A 21417-nucleotide genomic window follows, 5' to 3' on the forward strand; every position below is an offset into this window, starting at 1 on the left:
TAGAAAAAGAGTCCCTCACATCTTCAGAGCAGAAGAAAGTTCTGTCCTAAAGAAAAGCTCTTGTAAAAATGGAGGAAATCATCAGAGCACACTGGAACACTCTGTTCTGTTGAAACAAACAATCTGTAGTGGCCAGAGAGTTCCTAACCAATTAGAAGAAACACAGAAGCAAATAATAAGCAGGGCTAGAGTGAGAACAGAACCAAAGTGGAAAAGGTACGGATAAAAGAAAACAATAGCGACAGTAAGAGACTTACAATAATAGTAATGGTGGTTCAGTGCAGTAGCAGGCATCATCGTAGAAGCCACACCAACATGTGTCAGCCATGTGTTTTCCACACATGACCCTAATCCACCTTCATTGCAACCCTGCAAGGTGAGCTCCATCATTATCCACCTGATGACGCCACTGAGACACAGAGAGGACAAGTGACTCATCCAAGTTCCCAACAGCTGGCACAAGTGAGGCTCCCAAGATGTTTACCTTCCAAGCCCTGACAAGTGCTCAAGGTTCAAATGGGACAGAAACACCTGGAAGGTTTCAATTTGCTGATTCGGCAGGTCTAGGGTGGAGCCCAAGGAATTCCCAGGTGATACAGTCTATACTGCTCTGGGAACACAGGCTGTGATGCCTAGCTTTCGCCTTCAGGAAGATCCTGTCCCCTCACTTTGTTCTGCATCCTCAATTGACACCCTTGCACAGGCACTGTCACACCTGCTCATTACCTTCAGGAATGTCAAACTCCAGCATCCTATCCAGTGGCCCAAGGCCAGAGATGATTTTTTTTTAAAGCAGGAATGTCTAGAGAATTTGATCAAAGTGATAACATATCATTTACATTTATTATTAACTATTATATAAATATTATAGGTTATAGAATATATAAATACATATAATCAAGTTTATACTAAATAGCTAAACAGAATATGTTACATGTGTTTATGTTAATTATGTATAATATAATAATTCTAGCTAAAATTAAGTACAGAGAAATCTTTCCTTGCCACAATTTGCTGTCACTGGTCAACTCCTGGTTACACAATTCCCCTTTTTACCAAGTCTCCAAAATAGGACTGTCTACCTAACTGTCATGTGGATTTTTTCCCCTTGCAGTCAGCACAGCATAGAGACCTTGAACTCCGTTGAATCAGTTTGGAAGTTTTCAACTTGCTCATTCTGGGAAAACTTTACTCTGTGTTCCGTGGTAGACTAACAAAGTAGAAACACCAGCAAAAAAATATATATATATTTATATATTTTTTTATATTTATATGTATATAATATATTTATATGTATGTTTATATAATATATATATTTTTTTTTTACGGAAGAAAAATGGGTGGCAGTGGCTCCCCACAGTGGAGTTTTTCTGCCAGGTCTCAAGTGACTCGCTCCTTGTGCTCTTGAAGGGGGAGGTAAGGCAAGAAGGAATGAAAGGTGGATCAAATTGTAACTTTGCTTTTCCAGACCAAAATTAGAATCTGGAGAATCTGACAGAACTTCCTGTTTTGAAGAAAAGTCACTTTAAAGCTTTCTTTTACGTCAAGTATTTCTGACACATCGGGGGATTTTTGATGATTTCTGTTTGTCCACAAACCCAAGGAACCTGGATTAAATTTCACTTTAAGTATACACAGGCTTAAATATTAAGTAGACAAAAAATGCTTGACAAGAATCTGTTTGGGGTTCACTGAGCTCAGAAGGTTTAAAAGTGATTGAAAATAAAACCAGTGAGGCTTAGCTATCCCTCTTTGGACCCTGTGACTATGGTCACAGAAACACATGCATAGGGACCTTTGGCTTTGGCCCTGTGACAGATTCTCCCCTGCTCTTTGAAACAGTCCATGATTCACTTCAAAGGCTGTTTGGACAGTTCTGAACCCTTTCTTAGATTCACCAATGCCAGCTAAGGACACAAATGGCTATGTTCAGGTGGCCTCAGAAACGGTCATATTCACTGAAAAAGAATAAGGTGGCCAAAGTCGACTCTGGGCGGATTCGCAAGCGCAGGTGAAAATTACATATACCTTTTTCCAACTCTCTTCGTACCTCAGGCACTGAGGGCTGAGGATAGCTAAAAGTATGACAGCTTTTGGAAGCCATGAAATCTCTCATTCTCCTCCATGAGAATTGTAAGAACAAGGGAAGTGCAAGTTGAGATGTTAGGACATTTGTAAGCTCACTTTCTCTCTTTCAATGACCTAGGTTTGGAAGATGTGAACTCAGGGCCTTGCAGGTAAAGCTGTGACAGTTGTTGCGATTGACTGTACATTGCTACCAGGTTATTTGCTGCACCTCTCTGCTGGATCCATCTTTAAAGGATCCTGACCCTGTAGGGGAGATGGTTTCTACTTCCTGTGTTGGAGTGGCCATGTGACTTCCTCTGGCCAATGGAAAATGAGCATCATTGACTCACACCACATCTGAGCAGAGGCATTGGACTCACCTCTTGGGTCTGCTATTGCTCTGGGATGGGTCTCAGATTGGGCAGTTCCTTATTGAGGGGATTGGGAAGGAGATTCCTGGGGCTAGGCCATAGCAGAGCCATGGTTGAGAAAGGATTCTTGTTGCCGTAAGCCACAGAGTTTTTGGAGTCATTACTAAGGCAAAAACCCCATAAAAACCTGGCCACAGAGGTGCTCATACTCCATACTTTTGTGTTATGGGTTATATGCCTGACTTAATACTTCATTTAAAGGTATTTAAATGAAGACATAAAATCCTCAAATATCCCTTGTGTAAACACCAAAAGTGAGTCCATGACAAGACACTGGGCAGAGAAAGAACCCAAATCTACCATGACTTGAACAGGAAGCAAGATTGCCTGATCTCTAAGGACAACATAGAAAAGGTGACTAATTCTTCCATTAAATGATCTCTAAATTGACATTTAGTCATAGCATAACAAGATAACTTCTCAAAGAATGCTATGTGGGCATCCTGTCCTGTCATTCTAATTTTCTGTGAGCAAGAAACCCCTGGTTCATGGACCGATAGCCTCAGATCTTCAATGTCATACATACCCTGGCTGTCCTGGGGCCATGATTTTATGTCACTGACAGCTTTCATTTCAAACGGGGAGTTAAAGGGCTCAGTTACTTTTCGAAGCAATGACAGACATTATTTTATTTACTCCTTCCTTTACTATGTGAAGAAAGATTTTCCTCTATTTTCTAAATGAGAAACAAAGCTTAGAGAGATTAATTTACCCATCTCATAAAGCTAGTAATGGAGGACTTCATTAGCAAACAAGATCTGTCTGCCCCCATAGTGGCTCCTGTCTACACCACCATCATAATTAACTCACGAAATCATGAAATTCTCCTCGTGGAGCTACGTAATGAAACATAAAATAGCTGCTCACTGCCTGCTTGCAACCATTGTAGAATAAATAGCTATAATTGGTTAATTGCTTATCCTTTGCCAAATCTTATACAAGACATTCTAGATTAATTTAATCCTGCTGAATAGGTACTACTACTATTCCCATATTCCAGATAGAGGACTCTGTGAAACTTGCAAGGTCTGTCTGAATCAGTGGTCCCTGCCTCTGATCTCTTTTAGCCTTGTTCTGTAGCCTCAGTGGGCATCAGAATCACCTGGAAGACTTGGTAAGGAGGCAAATGGCTCCCCACCTTGGAGTCTCTGGTTCAGGGGTGCTGAGGTGAGCCAGAGGGTCCTAAGGTGTAAGTTCCCAGCTGGTGCCAGGGCTGTGAGTCCTGAGCTCACAGTCTCTTTGATAACTATAGTCTGCACGATTCCCTACTTAATGAGTCACAGAGAACATGGAGAAAATTAACAAGGTTTATGGTGTGGAAGGAGAAGTCATGGGGTTAAGTATACAAGTGTGGGAGCTGCCAGCTGGAATTCACAGATAACCATGACAAGATCTTAGCAAATAGAAGTTCAAGTGTCTTGTCTTGGAAAGTTGAAGGGTGCTCCAGGTCTCTTCCTGGGATGGTGGGTATCACCCCAGAGCAGCATGCAACATAGTGCTAGTTGAGCACCGTGAAGGTCACTGTTAGCACATGCACAGGTATGTGTGTTTCCTACACTTCTTCCAAATCGTTTTGTAGGGAAATAAAGTAGGGAAAACCTATTTTAAAATACAAAACTTGTAAAACAGTGAACTTGTTCCTTTTTTGTGTGCATTTATGAAGATGCAGTCCTGCCCTGGAAAGAGAGTCTGGAATCCAGGTTTGGAGGACCTTGGGATCTTTTTGCTCTAGTACATGGTACAGGCTGAGCACAATTACAGGAATTTTTTGGGGGGTCAAATAATTCTGGAAAGTTTTGTCTCCAGTGACCCCACTTTCTCCCCCTTTGGTGATTCCCACTACACATTTGTGTATCACAGGTTGTAAGAAGTCCTGCAGTTAAAGAACCTGAATAATTACACAGAGATACCCAGCCTTGATCTGACACTTGGAAACACTTTGCAGAGTGCTAACCTGGCCTAAACTCTACATTTTGTATCAGAGATGAAGAAAATCCAATAAGATAAGGGATTTGTTCCAGGTTACTGACACAGTAACTGGTTTACAGTTGGAAACAAGCTTTTGCTACCTCTCTTCCTTGTCATGAGATTGAGTGAGCTGTCCATCTCACTGTATAATGAAGACAAGGTAGTTTGAAGAGTGTGGTCCCTTCCTCCCACCCAAATGCAGTATCAGCACATTCTCTAATGAACCGGAATTTGGGTGGTGTTCCCCAAGAATCTGTGTTTTAAGAAGAACTCAATCTCCCAGAGGATTACGTGGCTAAAGTTGGCAGTGGTGGCTTGGTGAGTTGGAGAGGTCTTTTACCCTATTTTGCACTGGAAAAGAAGCAAGTATTCCTTTAAAGACAAATCTCCCAGATTGCGTTGCATGTGAGCATCTAATAATCCAATTTGCCTCTGTGAGCAAATATTTAGCCTTTTCCTATGTTTCCATTCCATCATTTACCGTTTCAAATTCCGTAAGTTCTAAAAAAGATCCCTTTCCATCCCTAAGTGTGGTTTGCATACTTACACCCTTACTCCTCAATACAGATTCTTTTAAACTTTTTTCATTCCATAGAGCACCAACCTTCCTCTACTCAGCAAAGACAAGTTTAAACAGACACCAGGTTCAACGAGGGACTCATTTGCCATTTTCCATGGCAAAGAATCGAAGCACTGGAACAAGTCAGAGGTATCATTTGCTGAATATTTTTGTAAAGACAGTTTAATTTCAGACCCTTTATTTGGGAGACAGCTGGCTAACCCAAATAAAACATTATACATCTGTCTGTTGTCACGAGTGACCGACTTGAGCTGAATCTTATTACTTAATAGCAGCTAACTTTCCTATACGGTGAGAATGAACAGAGGCTTGGAGCAAATGGAAATTTCCTTTGGTTTACCACCCTTGATCTCTCTTGCTCCAACATGTAGAGGACTTGGTTAATAAGCATATTCTCCTCTTTAATCACAGCATGGCTTGGACATGCATTGTTGTGAAGTGACTGGTAAAACAGGAAAATTTATGTCTGGGGGGAAAACAAGATGCATTGTGCTGTGCCCCAAAGGTTCCTTTCAGAAAATAGCTTTCCACAACTGGTTCATGAAGTCTCGCTTACTATTCTTTCTTGGATTAATACAGAGAAAATGGCACCCAACAGTGCTGTTTGGTGAAGGAAGAGTAAAGATGGAGCATTTGGCTTGGTTTGACTGTAGCATGGTGGAGTAAATCAGAGCCGAGGAAGCAACTGGCTTTGCACACAGTGCTTGCAGGAAAACAAGTATTTTATTTATGCATCTTATTTAAACTGGGCTTCATCAGAGCATGAATATAGGAAGCAAGCAAACAGAAGGAAGTGAGCAAGGATGATTGATGATTTTCTTGAACTCCTACCTTGATCTGACTTGGGAAGTTGCTTGAGCCTGGAGTGTTGCATTTTTTATGATACATCATTATACAATTTAACACTTGAAATTGATTTCCCCTAAATAAATTTCTCCCAAAGACATGGAGTCTAGCACCTCTCACCACTCACGTGCATCTTCCTTTGCTTCACATTCCTTTCCGTTTTTGTTTTTTCCACAACAAGAAACACATCATAAAAACAGGGACCAATTTCAGGCTGCCTGGATGTCCTGGTTTCATGTTGACTATTTTTCCTTTTACTTAAAATAAATTTGGCCTTGTTGGTCTCTGTGCTTAAGCTGATGATTAGGGAAATTCGGTGAGATTCACCTGTGCACAGGGGTGCTCTTCTTCTCCTTGCTGATTTCATGCTGATTATTACCCTAATGGGAATCCTATCCTACGCAAAGGAAATTAGGGCTTTTGCTTGATTTGGAACCAAGTTCTCTAACAATGGGGCCAGTGTCAAAAAAGTTTTGCAACCCAGTCTCACTGTCAGTCTAAACTTTGACCACATGTCTCTGATACAGAAACTGGATCTCACAGGCTCCCAGGGGAACACATTTATTCCCAAATTCTTGCATTGTGGTCAATTTACTTTAAGGGCTAGTAATATTTCTGAGTTATTTGGTCGTCTGAAAGTTGAAAGTATAGACGCTTGTGATCTCTGAGTGATAATAAGACATTTTCAAATTTCAAAAGACCTTCACATTCAATCAAAATCTCAGACCCTTGGCAGTTCACTAATCTCCCTCAGTAAACAGTACAAGAAAACACATTTAAGCCATCTGTACCTAATTAGATGGAGGAGTGTGGCCCAATTTTGGTGGTGGTAGAGCTGCCAGGTATGATACAGGATGCTCAGTGAAATCTGAATTTCACAGATAGCAAATAAATTTTAGTATAAGCGTGCCACATGCAGTATTTGATCTATACCTACCTATGCTAAAGCTTATTCATTGTTTATCTGAAATGGGGAGACACGTGTGCACTTTGTATGCCTCTCTGTATGTACTGTTTGTGGAAGTAGTATATATTTATTTACTAAATCTGCCATCCTTAGGGAAAAACAGATTTATGCTCCAGAGTAGCTCAGAGGCCAGAACACTTAAACGCAAGATTTTAACACATGATAGTATTCTTAGAAGAACAGTCTTTCAGAGTTCTCCAGAACTAGGAACTATGAAAACAAAGGCAGTCACTGTGGGATGGGGTACAGCCTTTCCCTGTGTGGGGTGGGTTGGGGTGGGGTTAGCAAGGCTAATGGTTACTCCCATTTTAGTTCAGGAGTTCATACCCATTCTCTTATTTTGGTCCTTTTTGGTAGACTTGTAAGACACATGACTGCCTTCTTGGAATAAAGTAAACAGATACAAATAAACCATTAAGATTACAGAAGACACCACTATTATTAAAATGCACTTACTAAAATATTGAAAACAATGTGCTTTTTGCCCAATCACTAAATAAAAGCTTTCATTTTGAAGTGCGGTAAGCAGAAATGTTCTCTCAAGATATCTGACAAGACCACAGTGTGATGTTGAAATACCTGTGATGGCTACTGTGGCAAAGTCACAATGGCACCTAAAACAATTGGAGTTTGTTGCACGCTTGAAAAGGGATAGAAACTTTAGTTAGAGGTTATCAAAAATAAACTATCTCCTTTTTTTCCCTCATCTGAGACCATGAATCCTCTCCATTCTCCATGCTTCTTAGACATGGGTTTCAATTCAGCTATGGGTTCTAAATGCACTGAATTCTGATAATGTCACAGAAATCAGGCTATCCTATCCGATCCTTCTTGATTGATTTTTCCCAAAGACACAGTCATCCCAGATCTTATTTCTTTTATAAAAATAGCATGGACATTAATAATTAGAATCATAGTTGACCTCCCCCTCCTACAGAACACTACATGCTCTCAGGTTAGCAGGGAAGGTTACAATGGTGCTCACATAACTGGAACACCACCACTCGTGGGGAAGCCATCCAACATCCTCTACTCTAGAAGCAATGACACCCTTTCAACCTACCTGGAAACAAAGGAGGAAATAACACAAAAGAGCTGCAATACATATGTAACTCTTGGTCTTCATAGCCTTACTGTAGCATTTCTCAGAATTGTGGGGCTGGATTTTTGCCATTAAAATACTGCTCAGTCACATGCAACTTTGTATCACCACGGTTTCATCATAACTCTTACCAGGAAAAGGAAAGTTTACTCATCTACAGAGCACTAATTCCAACAATCCTCCCCTCCATTAATCCTCCAGGGGGATTGTCCCACTGCTGACAAGACATGTGCTGAACACCTTCAGGAAGAAAACTGACACTTGTAAGCCCAGCTTGTGCTTCCCCTTCAGCTCTGGTGCCTTCGGGATAGAGCCTGGGTGGTACTTGCCTGTTCCTGAACAGTCCAATGCCCTTGGGGTAGTGTGTCTGGGAGCTTGCAATTGCTTCTGGAAGGTTCTCCATTCTTCCCCTTTCTGGTTAAATCTCACCTCTTCAGAAGGCAAGTTGAACATTACCTCCTCTTTACTTAAAAAAAAAAAAAAGGAAACTAACACCTCCTTAGACGCAGTGTAGTGTGGCGATGAAGGGCACAGGACCCTGTTCCTAACCACGTGACTTTAGACAGCTTTCTTAACCCCTTTGAGGCTCAGTGTCTTGACTCCAAATGGAGAAAAAAAGGATTCAGCTACCTTGGAGGGTGGAGAGAGGTTAAAATAAAAAAGAGCATGGAACTCGGACTGCTCCTACCACTTATTCTACAAGAGTTAGCTATTATCATCACAGGCTCACAGTAAATGAAACACAAAGAATATGACTCACCCAAAAGAAATCCCATTGACCATGAAGGAATAGCAGAGGTTTATGGTCTGATTATATGAAGTTCTCATAAAGTCACAAGAACCCCCCCATCTCCAAGGCTTATAAATACACAATTCAAAGCATATTAAAAGGATGCAAAGACATCTCAAACTCTTCAACATTTTCTAATTTGTATCAGGAATTTAGTGTGTACTTCCTATGTGCCAAGAGCTGTGTGGGGTGCCAGGATCCAGCAGGGAAACTGATGTAAGTGGTCGTGGTCCTCATGTGGTTTAGGAAAAAAGAGGGAAGACAGACCTTGAATGAATCATTTGAAAAGTGTTGTAAAGACATGGAGGAAAACCAGGGAGAAAGTAAAAGCTGGAGGGCAGAATAGAACCCGGGCCATATGACATGTCCTAGTGCAGAATTCCAGGAAGCCTTTCCTGAGGAGGTGGCATTAAGGTAGAGATGCAGGTGAGGTAGGCGAGGCAGGTGAGAGGTGAGTGTCAGGGGCAAAGGGACACATGGCATTTGCATAGCAGGAGGTGACAAGGAGCTTGGTCCCTTCCAGGAAGTGGGGAGAGTACCAAGTAGGATGGGGGGGGGTGGAGGGGAGGGATGAGGGTCCAGGTAGGAGCAGAGGACAGAGTCAACTTGCAGGGCTTGTGGGCTCTTTGAAGACTGTCCACTTCATCCTACAAGGACAAAGAACATCTCAGGATTTTATTGAAAGAACAGAATTGAATTCTCTTGTTACAGTAAACACTTTGGACAACATGGAGGATGGACGTGAAAGAGGCAAGTGCAGATAACTGAGCATTTCTGGTAACCCAAGGGGAACTTAGAAACTGATGCACCGACAAGGATGGTGCCAGAAGCTTGAGGGAATTGAGGAGCTCTGGATTGTAGGTTCAGATGGAGTCAACAGGCATCTCTAGCAGGAGGCTGTTGGGGTGCAGGAGGCTGTTGGGGTGTAGGCGGTGAGGGACAGAGTCTTCAAATGACTGCTGGTTTCCCAGAATGGAAATGAGGAGTCAGGTTTGCGTGGTGTTGAACTGGCCAGAGGATGCTGGGTCTTTGAAGTCATCACACATGTTTGGACACCCAGGTTGTTTGAATGTTTTCATACATCATGCACAGCACACACTCTTCCACAGAAGTGGTATGCAGAAGGAGGATCCTGACTGGGGTCTAGGCTGGAGGATGTGCACTGGGCTGATTGGGAGACCCTAAACAGAGACAAGAACCAGGATCTGGGCCCATGGACCAGAAATTCCCCAGAGAGGGCTGGGTTGACATCTGCGAATGGATTTGAACCATGATAGTGGATGGTTTTCTCCCAGACAGAAGAATGCAAGAGAAGCAAGACCAGACAAAGCCCAGAGCAGCCTCAGGGTCAGGCAGAGCAAAATCATGCACAAGTGAGACCAAGGAAGAGCTGTCAATCCAAGACACATAAAAGCACTAGGTACCCCTTCATACTTATCAATTTACCAAAGAGTTTTAAAGACATATTAGCAGTGACAGGTAGTGACAGGTAGGTGGAGGTGAACAGCCTCAAGCATGGCACCTACACAGAATAATCTGCATAATAATTTGGGGTGGGGAGCATTTGGCAATGTGTACCCCATTTTTAAGTATTTATTCATATCCTTTTTCAGTAAATCCACTTCTAAGAACTAATAGGAAATGTACAACAGGTATATGTATAAGAGGATTCTCTATATTAGTTACAATATTAAGATATTTGAAGCAACCCAATCATGAATAATACAGAAATGGCTTTAAATTTATAAAATATTTAAAAGCAGAACTACTATGCAGTGTTTAAAAATCAAGGTAAAATGTAAAATGTCTTTAAAAGACATTTTAAAGCTGAAGATGCAGCTTCATCCTTCTGTGGGTAAAGTAAAAGTGAAAAGTCTCTAAAATGCTACCCGCAGTTATCTCTTCAAAGAACAGCAATCTTACAAGGGCTTTTCAACCAAACTTTCCATTTTCATGCAGTTAATCTGAAAATTCAATTTCCCTAGCACAGATCATTCACAAACATTCCAGATTTTACTGTAAATGAGAAGCACAGTGCTCACCCGAGAGACTTTCCACCCTGCCATGGCCAAAACTGTGAAATCATTTACTGACAGAGACATTCCAATTGTCCAAATCTAACAACCTAGTTTGCAGTAAGTGACCAGGGTTGTTATTTTATGTTAACTTAAGGCTTCCTTTAATGGACTGGAGACTTTACACTTCACCCAAGGGGATTACTGACAAAGCAGATTCCTGCATTTGCTTGTGCAGGTCCCTTCACTCCAGATTCTTTTTGGCCCTCTGCTTTTGGTAAATTCCTACTTATCCTTCATGGTGCAGCTAAAATATCACCTCTACTTCTGGACAGAGTTCATCTTGCTCCCTCTCTTCTGCTTTCTTCATGCTGTCCACACCTCATGACAACACTCCATCTATTGGTGTAATGATTTGCTTTGGAACTTGTCTTTCCCTGTAAAAGACAGGCTTGGGGTGTGTGTTAAACTCATCTTTTAGTCCTTAATGCTAAATACAAGGCCTGGCACATGGTAGACACTTTGTATTTAAGGGAGGACCAGGGTTGGCAGAGATGCTATTCTAATGGACTCAGAATCCTCCACATTCATACCTAATGCAGCTCACTTAAGAATATTGTGCAGTGTTCTGGATCAAAGGGAAAGTCAGTCCATAGTTAGGCATATGGGATCGGGAGAGAGAGGACTTCACTGATTTGAATGATCAAAGTAGAAATAAAGATTCATTTTAGCTCCTTAATTTGATTCATAGCACAAAGACTATCCTTTAATACCTTACCTTGAAGAGAAAATCATTTGTACATTTCTCAAACTAATGAAAACAGTAGAAATATGGACATAAACATATTCAATTTAGTCCAATGAATCACTTTGTGTATGTGTTTTGTGTTTCACAGGATATGGGTACACTGGCCAAATCCAGAAAATTCTGAGATGCCATCTACTCTATTTGCTTCCTTCATTTGGCATCTCCAGTATGGGGTACACCAGTGATCCAAGGGGGCACAGCAATGAGGTAATAGAATTGCTCAAGTTCAGCCTCTACTTGGTCCTTATAAGTGTTTATGCTTTACAAGCATTTTTAAATGTACATGATACATTATTACATTATAAAATTTATATACTGTGCATGTATGCCCCTAAATAGTCTGTATTTAGAGGAAGAGCATGGTTGTTACTGTTTGAATCATTGCTTCAGATCAATGATCATTAAAGATTAACATGTAGTCACATTCCCCAGGGATCATTTCAAATGGGAATTCTTGTTCAGAAATTCTGGGCTGAGATCTGAGAATCTGCATAGCTAGCAAGCCCCCTGGTGATGGAGAGACTGAAGATAACAGCTCACACTTGGAGTGGCAGTCAGCCTCACTTGTGCAGGGAGGTGTTCATCTGGCCCACCTGACACACAGCACAGAAAGTAGCTTGAGTGACTATGTTCTCATTTCTCCATGAACGGTCATGACTAGCTCCAGCCTGGGCACATCAGAGAGGGTAACTCATCCCATTAATGGGTGGTGTGGGGCATGACAGCTGACTTCTCTCACCCAGCCCTGTAAAGTAAAGGATGTTATCAATGGGAGAAAGCTCACACTGACTTCATTTAAAAAAAAAAAGCATTGTTTATAAATCCCCCACACAGTGTTACAAAACAATTCTGTAGTCAGCAATTCTTTGGCAGTGGTTGGCTTTTATCTGGAAACTTTCTTTCTGGGAAGCATAGCTGGAAACCAAGGTCTTGACCACTCCTGGTTGCAAAGCTCCTGTGGGAATAACACTGAGGGAAGAGGAACCTCTTCATTCTGAGTAATAATGGCCGCCCCTATGCACCCTACCTCAATGAGACCCTGGTGTGGGGAGTGAGTGGGCTGCAAGTGTTCTTCATCCAAAAGAAGGGGAGAGAAATCACACACACACACACACACACACACACACACACACACACACACACACATCCATTGACTGAACAAAGTGAATCTTTTAAGTCACATGGTCTACCCAACAACTTGTGTTTTTGTGTCCTATTACAACTCTTAATAGACTACTTTTGTCTAACTTGAACATTATACTTTAGTTTCATAGCTGATCCAGATTGCAGTACACTGTGCAAGAGTGCTTACAAATAAGTGTTTAAGTAGAACTGGTGAGGCTAGTGTTAATGTAAAGTGATACACACTTGAGTTAGATAGGTGCTTCCTTTGAAACCAGGTCCACGGTTCACAGAAATCTTAGGCAACCCTGAAGAACTCAACACTCTACATCTCAAAGTCTAGGTGAATGTGATCAAGATTGGTTAAAGAAAATCAGGAAGATGTCTTTACCTTGAAGTTGGTCTCCGAATGACACCTAGCCAATCAATTCCCGGTACTCTTTCTTGGATCCATCCTCAGCCCTATTTTTAGCCAGCAGACCCAACTTTCAAGGGTGGAGTTGGGAATGGGATCCTTGTTGAAAGACCTCAGCAATGACCTGGTATTGGTTCTCTGACCCCTCTCCTGTTTCTTCTTGGTCGCTAGTTATTAAACCCATGAAATGAAAAGGCCAAAATTCTTGCCTAGGGGTGGCAGGAGAGACTGGTGTTCATCTAAGGAGCATTCCTTTCACCATAGAGCCAGGCTGTGAGGAGAAGACCCGATGGTATGTAGAAGAGCTTCAAAGGAAAGAAACACCCCTTTGCTCTCTATTTTCTCAGTGGCTGGTGGGACCCTTCAGAAAAGGGACTAAGTTCTCTGCAAATGACTCCTCTTGGTCAGCCACTAGCAGCTGGAACAGTGCACTCATGCCATTCCTCATCTACAGCAGTGCAGATGGTTCTCAAAGACCTCTCCCAATCCTTGCTCTTCCAGATCCCCATAGCTCAGTTTCCCTTCACTGCCAGTCTTTACACAGCATTTTCCCCAAACCCTCACTGCAAGCTATTTTCCTCTTAATAAGCACACACTTCCGCATCTTCTCCCATGGTGTCTGAAGCCATCTCTACCCCCATGAATCCTGGACTTGTGTGTCCATCTCAAGTCTCTCTTGTCACAGCCAGACCATCAGCCAACTGTCTATGGTTCCTCCAGGTGATTTTCCCAGGCATTCAACTCACCTCATTTTCCATCTCCCAGGACGTCAGCTCCCTTCCCTAGAGCAATGGGTGACACAGGATGTTCATCACCCCTCTTTACCTCACAATCCCTTGAAGCTGCCACCTCTCCCTTCCCATGGGGTGCCACCTGGCTTGGAACCTCATATAGCTATCCCTCAGTGTCCACAAGGGATTGGTTTCAAGATCCTCTGTAGATACTCAGAGGCCTACGTGCAACCTCATGTATACTTTAAACCACTTCTAGCTTCATTTTAATATCTAATACAATGCAAATGCTGTGAAATCATTGTCATATGTATCATTTAGGGAATTATGACAGGAGAAAGTCTATATGCATTCAGATCAGAGACAACCATCTTAGTCCTACCTACGTAGTAGCTGAAGAAGATGTGGGGAGAACCAGGCTTAGTTTGTGCCAGCAAAAGATGGAGGATCCATGAGATAGTGGGAGGCTATGGCCATTTCCGGGTGTCTGTACATCACTTTACATGTGCATTCAGCACAGTGCTTGGTATGTGGCAAATTCAAGGTTTGTATTTTGGAACACCATGCATTTTATGCCTCTAACACATTTCCATCCTGGGTTGGTTGAATCTTCAAAGGCAGAACAGACAGGTAGAGAGCTGCAGCATTTTCTTCAGTGACCCAAGCAGGCTCAAATTTGAGGTCCTGTCTCAAGTTGTCTGCCCTCTAAGATGATTTTCACAGTGCAGCTGCAATGATCTACTTAAAGCCAAGCTTGGTGGTCCCCATAGGTCCCCATTACCTATGAAACCAAGCCTCAACTTGTGAACATGATGTGAGAGCCTTCTGGAGCTGGCCACACCTGCCTTGACCTTGGCACTGACTTTTCCTCAGCCTGCTGCCTGTTCAAGCTGTTCCCAAATGGGCTAGCCTGTGATGCCAGGCCTTCCTCCATTCCCTCTTGTCTGCCACAAACTGTCCTTCCTTTCTCTGCGTGCTCAGATTTCCTTTTGAGACATTGCCCACTCTGGAAAGATCTAGGCCACACCCTTGCCTTGGCCATGGGTTTGGTGCTCTCCCTCCACGCTTCTCTATGCTTCTGCCTCCCTGAGCACTTATCTCAATGTCATGGAACCACTTGCCTCCCATGTGCATATCTAATTATAGTCACTGTCAAACTGAGAACTAGAGTTGAGAATGTGCATGTGACTGTGTTGTGTTCTCATGATATAGACCTCTAACTCCAAATTTGAGAGTAACTCTGGCAAAACTCTGATCAAAATAAGCCAGTGGAGACCCAGCTATGTTACAGAGTTTGCCTAAGGTCTCACAACATGTCAGTAGTAGTTAACCACATTGAGATCATGAGCTGTCTGACCAGAAGGCCAGTCCTCTATCCCTCATGTCCAGAGCCTCTGGCTGGACTATGTGTTACTGTATTTTATGTTGTGGGTGCCGGCCCTTTCTCCAGCAGGGTTCTACTTGTGTCCGTCAGATGCACGTGAGTGGATGGAAGCAAAGGGAACTTGGACTTTTCCCATTTGGGAGAAGCAGTCCTGGGTCTTGGAAGGAATGCTTCCACACATCACTTACACTGAGGAGCTGAGTCAAGGGAAAGTCATTCTGTCTCTGTCCCTTACAGCACACACAATTGTTGGCTGATGGAAGAGGCAGAGTCAGCATTCCCTGGTGGTGTGGTGTGCTGAGTCATCAAAGGAGATGTCAACCTGCTCCTGTTCCTGTGATCTTCACTCCTAGTCAGAGGCTAAACTCCACCTCCTTTCCCCCTTCCTTTATGGTCTATCCATAGCCACATAGATTTCTGTTTTATCTCCTGAGTATTTGTTGTTCTCACCCCTGCCTGTTGCACTCTCATGGCTACCCTGGAAAAGTTTTGGTTTCTCTCCCAAACCACCCCAACATCTTGCTTGTAGCTCCCTGGCTCCTCTTGATCCTCTCTGTCTTGTCCTTCTTTTAGAATCAATCTCTCTAAAATGCAAACTCAACTTTCCAAAACTAAGAATTTGTCTATTTCAGTGAACAGTAGTCAAGGTGTCCAGACCTGTTCCATCCCTGTGCTGAGTGAGTCTCATTGTTCCTTGTTTCTTATGTGACAAAATCTGAACTACTGACCCAATGTCTCAGCTCTTCACCATCGTCTAGCCCCTGGCTACCATTTTGGCCACATATCTAAGTGTCTCCCACCCCAAACTGTCCTTGTTTCAATGACTATCGGCTGTTTTCATGGCTCCACAGAGTCCAGGTGACCTCATCCCTTAATACCTGCTGCTTCTCCTGTTGCCCTCCTTGACTGGAAAGCTTGTCCATCCAGCTATCAGATCTCTCCGAGTGTGCCTGTGATGCTTGTTTTGGCTGACTTCTACTGCGGGTTCACTGAAGGGGTCCTCCTCCTCTTTCCCACTAAGAAGTGTGACATTGTCACAGTGGTAGAAGGTGCCAAAGCTTTGTGGATCTGCCCCCCTTCTAGACAGACAACCCTCTCAGGGCCATTGTCTATCTCTGTTAACTCAGGAGCACAGTCCCTGGCACCTGCCACAGGGCTCAGAGAGGTTTTCATGACTCATGACTCGAGAAATGAGTCAATAAATGAATCAATGCATGGATTAACAGTCAATCCACAAATTGAAGAATGAATGAATTGTCAATGCTAGCCTTAGCTTTGAGTGGTTTCTGTTCCTACATCATTGAATGTGAGATTTTCTAAATTGCTCTTTGGAAGTGATTTATATCTGCACATTGTTCTGTCTCCGTGGGAAATGAATTTTCACAGTGTTGAAATTCTCTTGGTAAGCAGCACGTCTTTTTATCTGTCTGACTCAGATGCTCTTGGAAGCTGAATGATCCCTTCTGCTGTGACTCACTAGTAGTCTGAGCGAGCACATGGAAGATTAGAGAGCGCTCTTCTCTCTGAATGGTTTACTTCTCAGGTATGTTTAATCATGTCTGTACTTACCAGATGGATCAGAGGTTTCCACTGGAGAAGTGTGATTTCTTTCACATTCACATTGGTTTGTCATTCATTCAATTCCCACCCCACTACTAACAAACACACCTGCACAGAGTTAGCATGGACATTTTTTCAAGGCCATCTTTGCCTACACTCATTTGGTGACCACTTGGGCAGCTTGATCGATAACAACTTCAAGAATCTCAGGATTTGACTTCGGAATCATGGCAAAGTCAAGGGGCAGGAGGGAAGGCTTGTGGTTCTGTTGTGTGAGAAGGTTTTTTTTCCTTATCCCCTTTCAGTTCTTCCCATCAGCCATTGAACCATCCCATTTCGTTCCAGCGTTTGCTTACTAAGACCAAAGGAGCTAAGGTTATCTTGAATAGGTCATCACAACTTTCCAAGTTGTAAGAAACAGGACTAGCTTCTAATATGCTCTTCCTGTTACCATTTTAAATAAGCATGGGACAGATAGCTGAGGAAAATTGTTAAACTCATGTATTATTTAGGAATATGTTTAGGAGTCATGTTGTTTAAGAAAATTATGACCTGGGTCTTCAAGCTTCAATGGGATCCTCTCATCCTGACCTCAAGGCCTGGACTATGGTGCTATTTCCTTGCAGCTGACATTATCCCCCAATGACTCCTGGTCACCAACACATCATTCATTTACTCGCTCATTCACCCAACAAACACTTAGGACTATTAGGTCTTCAAATTGTGCACAGGTGAGTGAGACAAGGTATAAGCTCTCCAATGTATACCATCATATAGAAGAGATAACATATATGTGTGACTTTTATACCCAGAAGAATGGACTCCTTCATACCTAACCAGTATCCCATGGACCCAAGGACGGTTCTCTAGCTTTACCATCAGACTTGATACTCACTGGTTCTTGTATGTCTCTCACTCCACAAGTCTGAAAGCTGCTTAAAGACAGGGACCTGATTTTACTGTCTGTATTGTCTATGTCCTACATAGAGTCTCCCTGGTACAAATGGATGAATGTGATACATAAAAAGTACTAGGGGCTTCCAGTTGAAGAACAGAGACCTGCCAACTGGAAGAATCAAAGAAGTCTTCATGAATTTTCTGTAGGAAGAAGACATAGGAGAAAATGTTTGCTGATATGGGAGATTGCCCAGGCAAAAATATGTTTGATGTATTCTCCTTTGATAGGGTCATAGGGTTCATCAATCATCAGTGATTCTCAACCGTGGCTGCCTATGACAGTCTCCTGGGGACATTTAAAATTTGCTAATGCCTTGGCTCCAACACAAAGCCAATCAAATCAGAGGAGCATGTTAGTAGGGCCTGAGTCGTGATAGTTTTTAAAAGCTCCTCACTTGTTTCTAATGTGTATCCATCATTGAGAATCACTTGGGAACCTCAGGAAAAGGTGGATAGGCCACGTTGGGGGCTTTATAGGTCATGAATTTAATAAGATTGAGAAGTCTGATCTTCCAACAAGCAAAAAAAAAATGAAGTGTCATCTTGCAGGAAAGATTGAGAGGAGGGAGAACAGCCATGGGAAGATCTTGTGGGGGGTTGAATTTGGCTGAACAATACAGTAGACCCTTGATGTCCATGGGTCTATAGCCCCAGGGAGACCATCATGAAAGAAACACTGCAAATGATCAGGATGCAGAGAGTTCAGTCCTAAACTGTGCATGCGTGGCTCATTTTCCCATAAAGCCTCCCAACTTCCGCCAAAGACCTGTTGCTTTTCAAAGAACCTCAAAAGTTCACATTACATGCCCTTTTGAACTTGGTTGGATTACCATTATAACTTCTACCTTGCTTTTGGGGCACCATTTGCTTTTTTGGGATGCATACTGTATTTTCACAAAATTAAGGGCAAAGAAACACTTAGCAGATCACACAACAATTTAAACCCAACTGATGATAACTTGGGACTGACTGAGTGCTTCTCTGCATCAACTGAACTGTGTAAAGTGTGTGTGTGTGTATGTGTGACTTTAAATGATTTCTTTTTGAGATTTCTTCTGATTTATCTATTTGCTTTATCACATTTGATTAAAAATGCATGTAATAAATCCATGAATAAGGTGGGCTTATGATATCTGAGCTTAGGTAGACCCTCACTCGACTTGCCATCTGGTCAAATGCACACACCTATTAGATGTGAAGAGGTGATGGGTATGTGGGGGAGGGGCAGAAAGGACTTTGGGGTTTGCTGCCAGGATGGAAAGGAAGACTTGAAAGAAATGCCAAGGTAATTGGGAGTAGCATGGAGAAGTGAGCTCTGAGCACATACACTCTGAGGAATCAATCTGCAGGAAGTAAATTTGGGGTAGAAATGGATATTTGGAAATCAGTAGGTACAGAAGGAAAAGTTGGCCAATGAAATCTTGAAAAAAATCAAAAAAACAGAAAAGACAGCAGCTGAAGGCAGGGCCTTGAGATTGTCTATACCGAAGTGAGGGGAAAGGATTTTCCAGTAAAGTCCAGGAGGAAAAGCAGCCAGATGGCTGCACAGCTCTGTAAGCTTTTCAGAGTGGACAACTAAGAAAACAGACATGATCTATAGGTCAAAGACTTGTGGTAGGGACAGGAGGCCCTGGTGCTTATAGGGAGGTAGCTGTAGAGAGGAGGGGTCACCTGTGTCCCTAAGACAGAGGAGAAAGAACAAAGGATACACCTGTATTTATTCACTACCTACTATGCACGCCTGTTCTAGGCTGGAGACACAATGGTGCTGACAGGATACTTGCTCTCAGGTTTACATTCTAATTATGGGGACTAGAAAGAAACATGAGTAAAGTGACAGACAATGTTGAGGCATTGAGGACGACAGCTGAAGCTGTGTGTGGCCCTAGTAAAAGGCAGGGCAGTCTGATGCTTTGGTATGAGAGATCAGGCTGAGGACATGGATCAAACCTGGGCTGCCTCCTTAGTCACATGTAGGAGACAATAACAAATGAAGAAAGATTCAGCCTGGGAAGCTCCCATGGGTGAGTTAGGGTTTGGTTCCACCTGCCACATTTTGCCTGTGCTGAGCAACCTGGAAGCACAGGCTGAGCACTGAAGAGGTGAGTTGCTCCAAGTGCAGATTGGCAAGGCCTCAGAGGTAAAAGGTTACTGGAGCATGGAATTGCAGACACCATTAGAAACATAAACAGCTGAAGACCACAGAATGTGGTGGTCAAGGTCAGAGCACTCTCATCGGCTCATGGAATCTATACAGGAATTGAGAGCATTAAGGTCTCCTTGCTCTGCTCTCGGGTTTGAGAAGAGCTATAATTTAGTACTGCTAGCTCTCAATTACAAGTGTTTTCTTCAGCTGTAAAATGAGAGGTTTGGGTGAAATGACCTCGGAGTTCTCCTCCAGCTCTGTCCACTGGGAATGTCAGAGCACATGTGAAGTTCTGAAAGTTCTTTAATGTCAGCATTGATTGTTTAACTACTGATGTTCAGAAATGCCTCTGCAGGGCTCCCACAGTAGTGACAGGGCTGTGCACACAGAATTCTGAGTTTTAGGGACCATCCTGGGTTGTAAAATAACTTGCCCTGTGAAAATACACAACCTAAGTTCTGGTGGGAGAAATTGCCAGGGATGTGAGGAACTGTGTATGGTAATTGGTAAGTCACTAACAGGACTTTGGAACAGATCAACTGAAAATTTATCAGAAATGATTAGGTCTCAATATTTGCAAACATGGAAAGTTGCTTTGTGAATATTGAGAGAAAAGAAGCTTTTAAACATTAGGGTGATAGCACCTCAGTAGGCAAAATAGAGCTATAATGTGACTCTCCAGAGTTGAGATCAATTTGGAACAACATAAGCAGGACCTCCTTTATCCATCCCTGAAATTGTAAGAATTAGCTAGGTCTTGATTAGATTCTTAAAATTCAGGTAAAATGTGACCATCTGGGAGGAACTAGCCTCGTAGGTAGTGGCTGTTGTTTACTATGGCAAAAATCTTATCACCTTTTTGTATGCAATGCAACTTTTGGATGACACTATTCATGATCGTAAAAGAAACACACCTGAGTATGTGTGTGTTCAAAAGGCTACATTTGCTATGCATCTCATTGAAATCAGGCTTTAAGGCCCCAAACTCAAGTATTGTTTATGGTATTAGTTTGTAAATTTTGTCGAAATGGATAGCTAACTGCTAGTTATAAAATGGATAGTAATGCACGGGTGATGCATTGCTATTGAAATATTGATAGGAGTCTTCATCTTTGACCCAACTAACTACATTTAGTTCTATACACAAAGCCTTTGTAGCTGGTTGTGGTGGCTCACACCTGTAATCCCAGCACTCTGGAGGCAGAGGCAGGAGTATAGTAAGTTGGAGGCCAGCCTGGACTACATAGTAAGACCCTGCCTTAAAACAAACAATAGATAAATCACTTTCATTCTTTATAGGGTAGTGTACGCATAGGAACCAGCTACTTAATGAATGCGGGTACTATTGAATTTTTACTTGTCATCTCAGAGTAGTGCTTGCTCATCTTAAGCACCAGAAATTTCAAAAGTGAGAGTTTTCTTCAAATTAGTAAGACATGTACAAGTGGAAATGAAAGAGTAGACAGTAAGGAAAAATCATGACTCATGTCAAGATGAGTCACCCTGGTTTGGACTTTCAGAAATCCCC

The 21417-nt window shown here is 42.5% G+C and overlaps 1 protein-coding gene across 12 annotated transcripts in view; it reads right to left on the reverse strand.

Annotated features, from left to right (window-relative positions):
* Window positions 1-21417, reverse strand: part of Kcnj15 (potassium inwardly rectifying channel subfamily J member 15) — a 43137-nt gene that overhangs the window by 9421 nt on the left and 12299 nt on the right. For 4 of the 12 annotated variants that reach the window (XM_074072648.1, XM_074072646.1, XM_074072653.1 and 1 more), the window contains exon 3: window positions 12168-12319. The exons of 4 other annotated variants lie outside the window; for them this stretch is intronic. Coding sequence is in view for 2 of the 8 variants with exons in the window: in XM_074072643.1 (XP_073928744.1) it covers window positions 8287-8364 (78 nt within the window). In the remaining 6 variants the exon portion in view is untranslated. 4 more of the 12 variants (XM_074072643.1, XM_074072644.1, XM_020170750.2 and 1 more) reach the window with 4 other exon arrangements.

This window comes from Castor canadensis, chromosome 5 (genome assembly GCF_047511655.1).
Source record: "Castor canadensis chromosome 5, mCasCan1.hap1v2, whole genome shotgun sequence".
Classification (NCBI taxonomy): domain Eukaryota; kingdom Metazoa; phylum Chordata; class Mammalia; order Rodentia; family Castoridae; genus Castor; species Castor canadensis.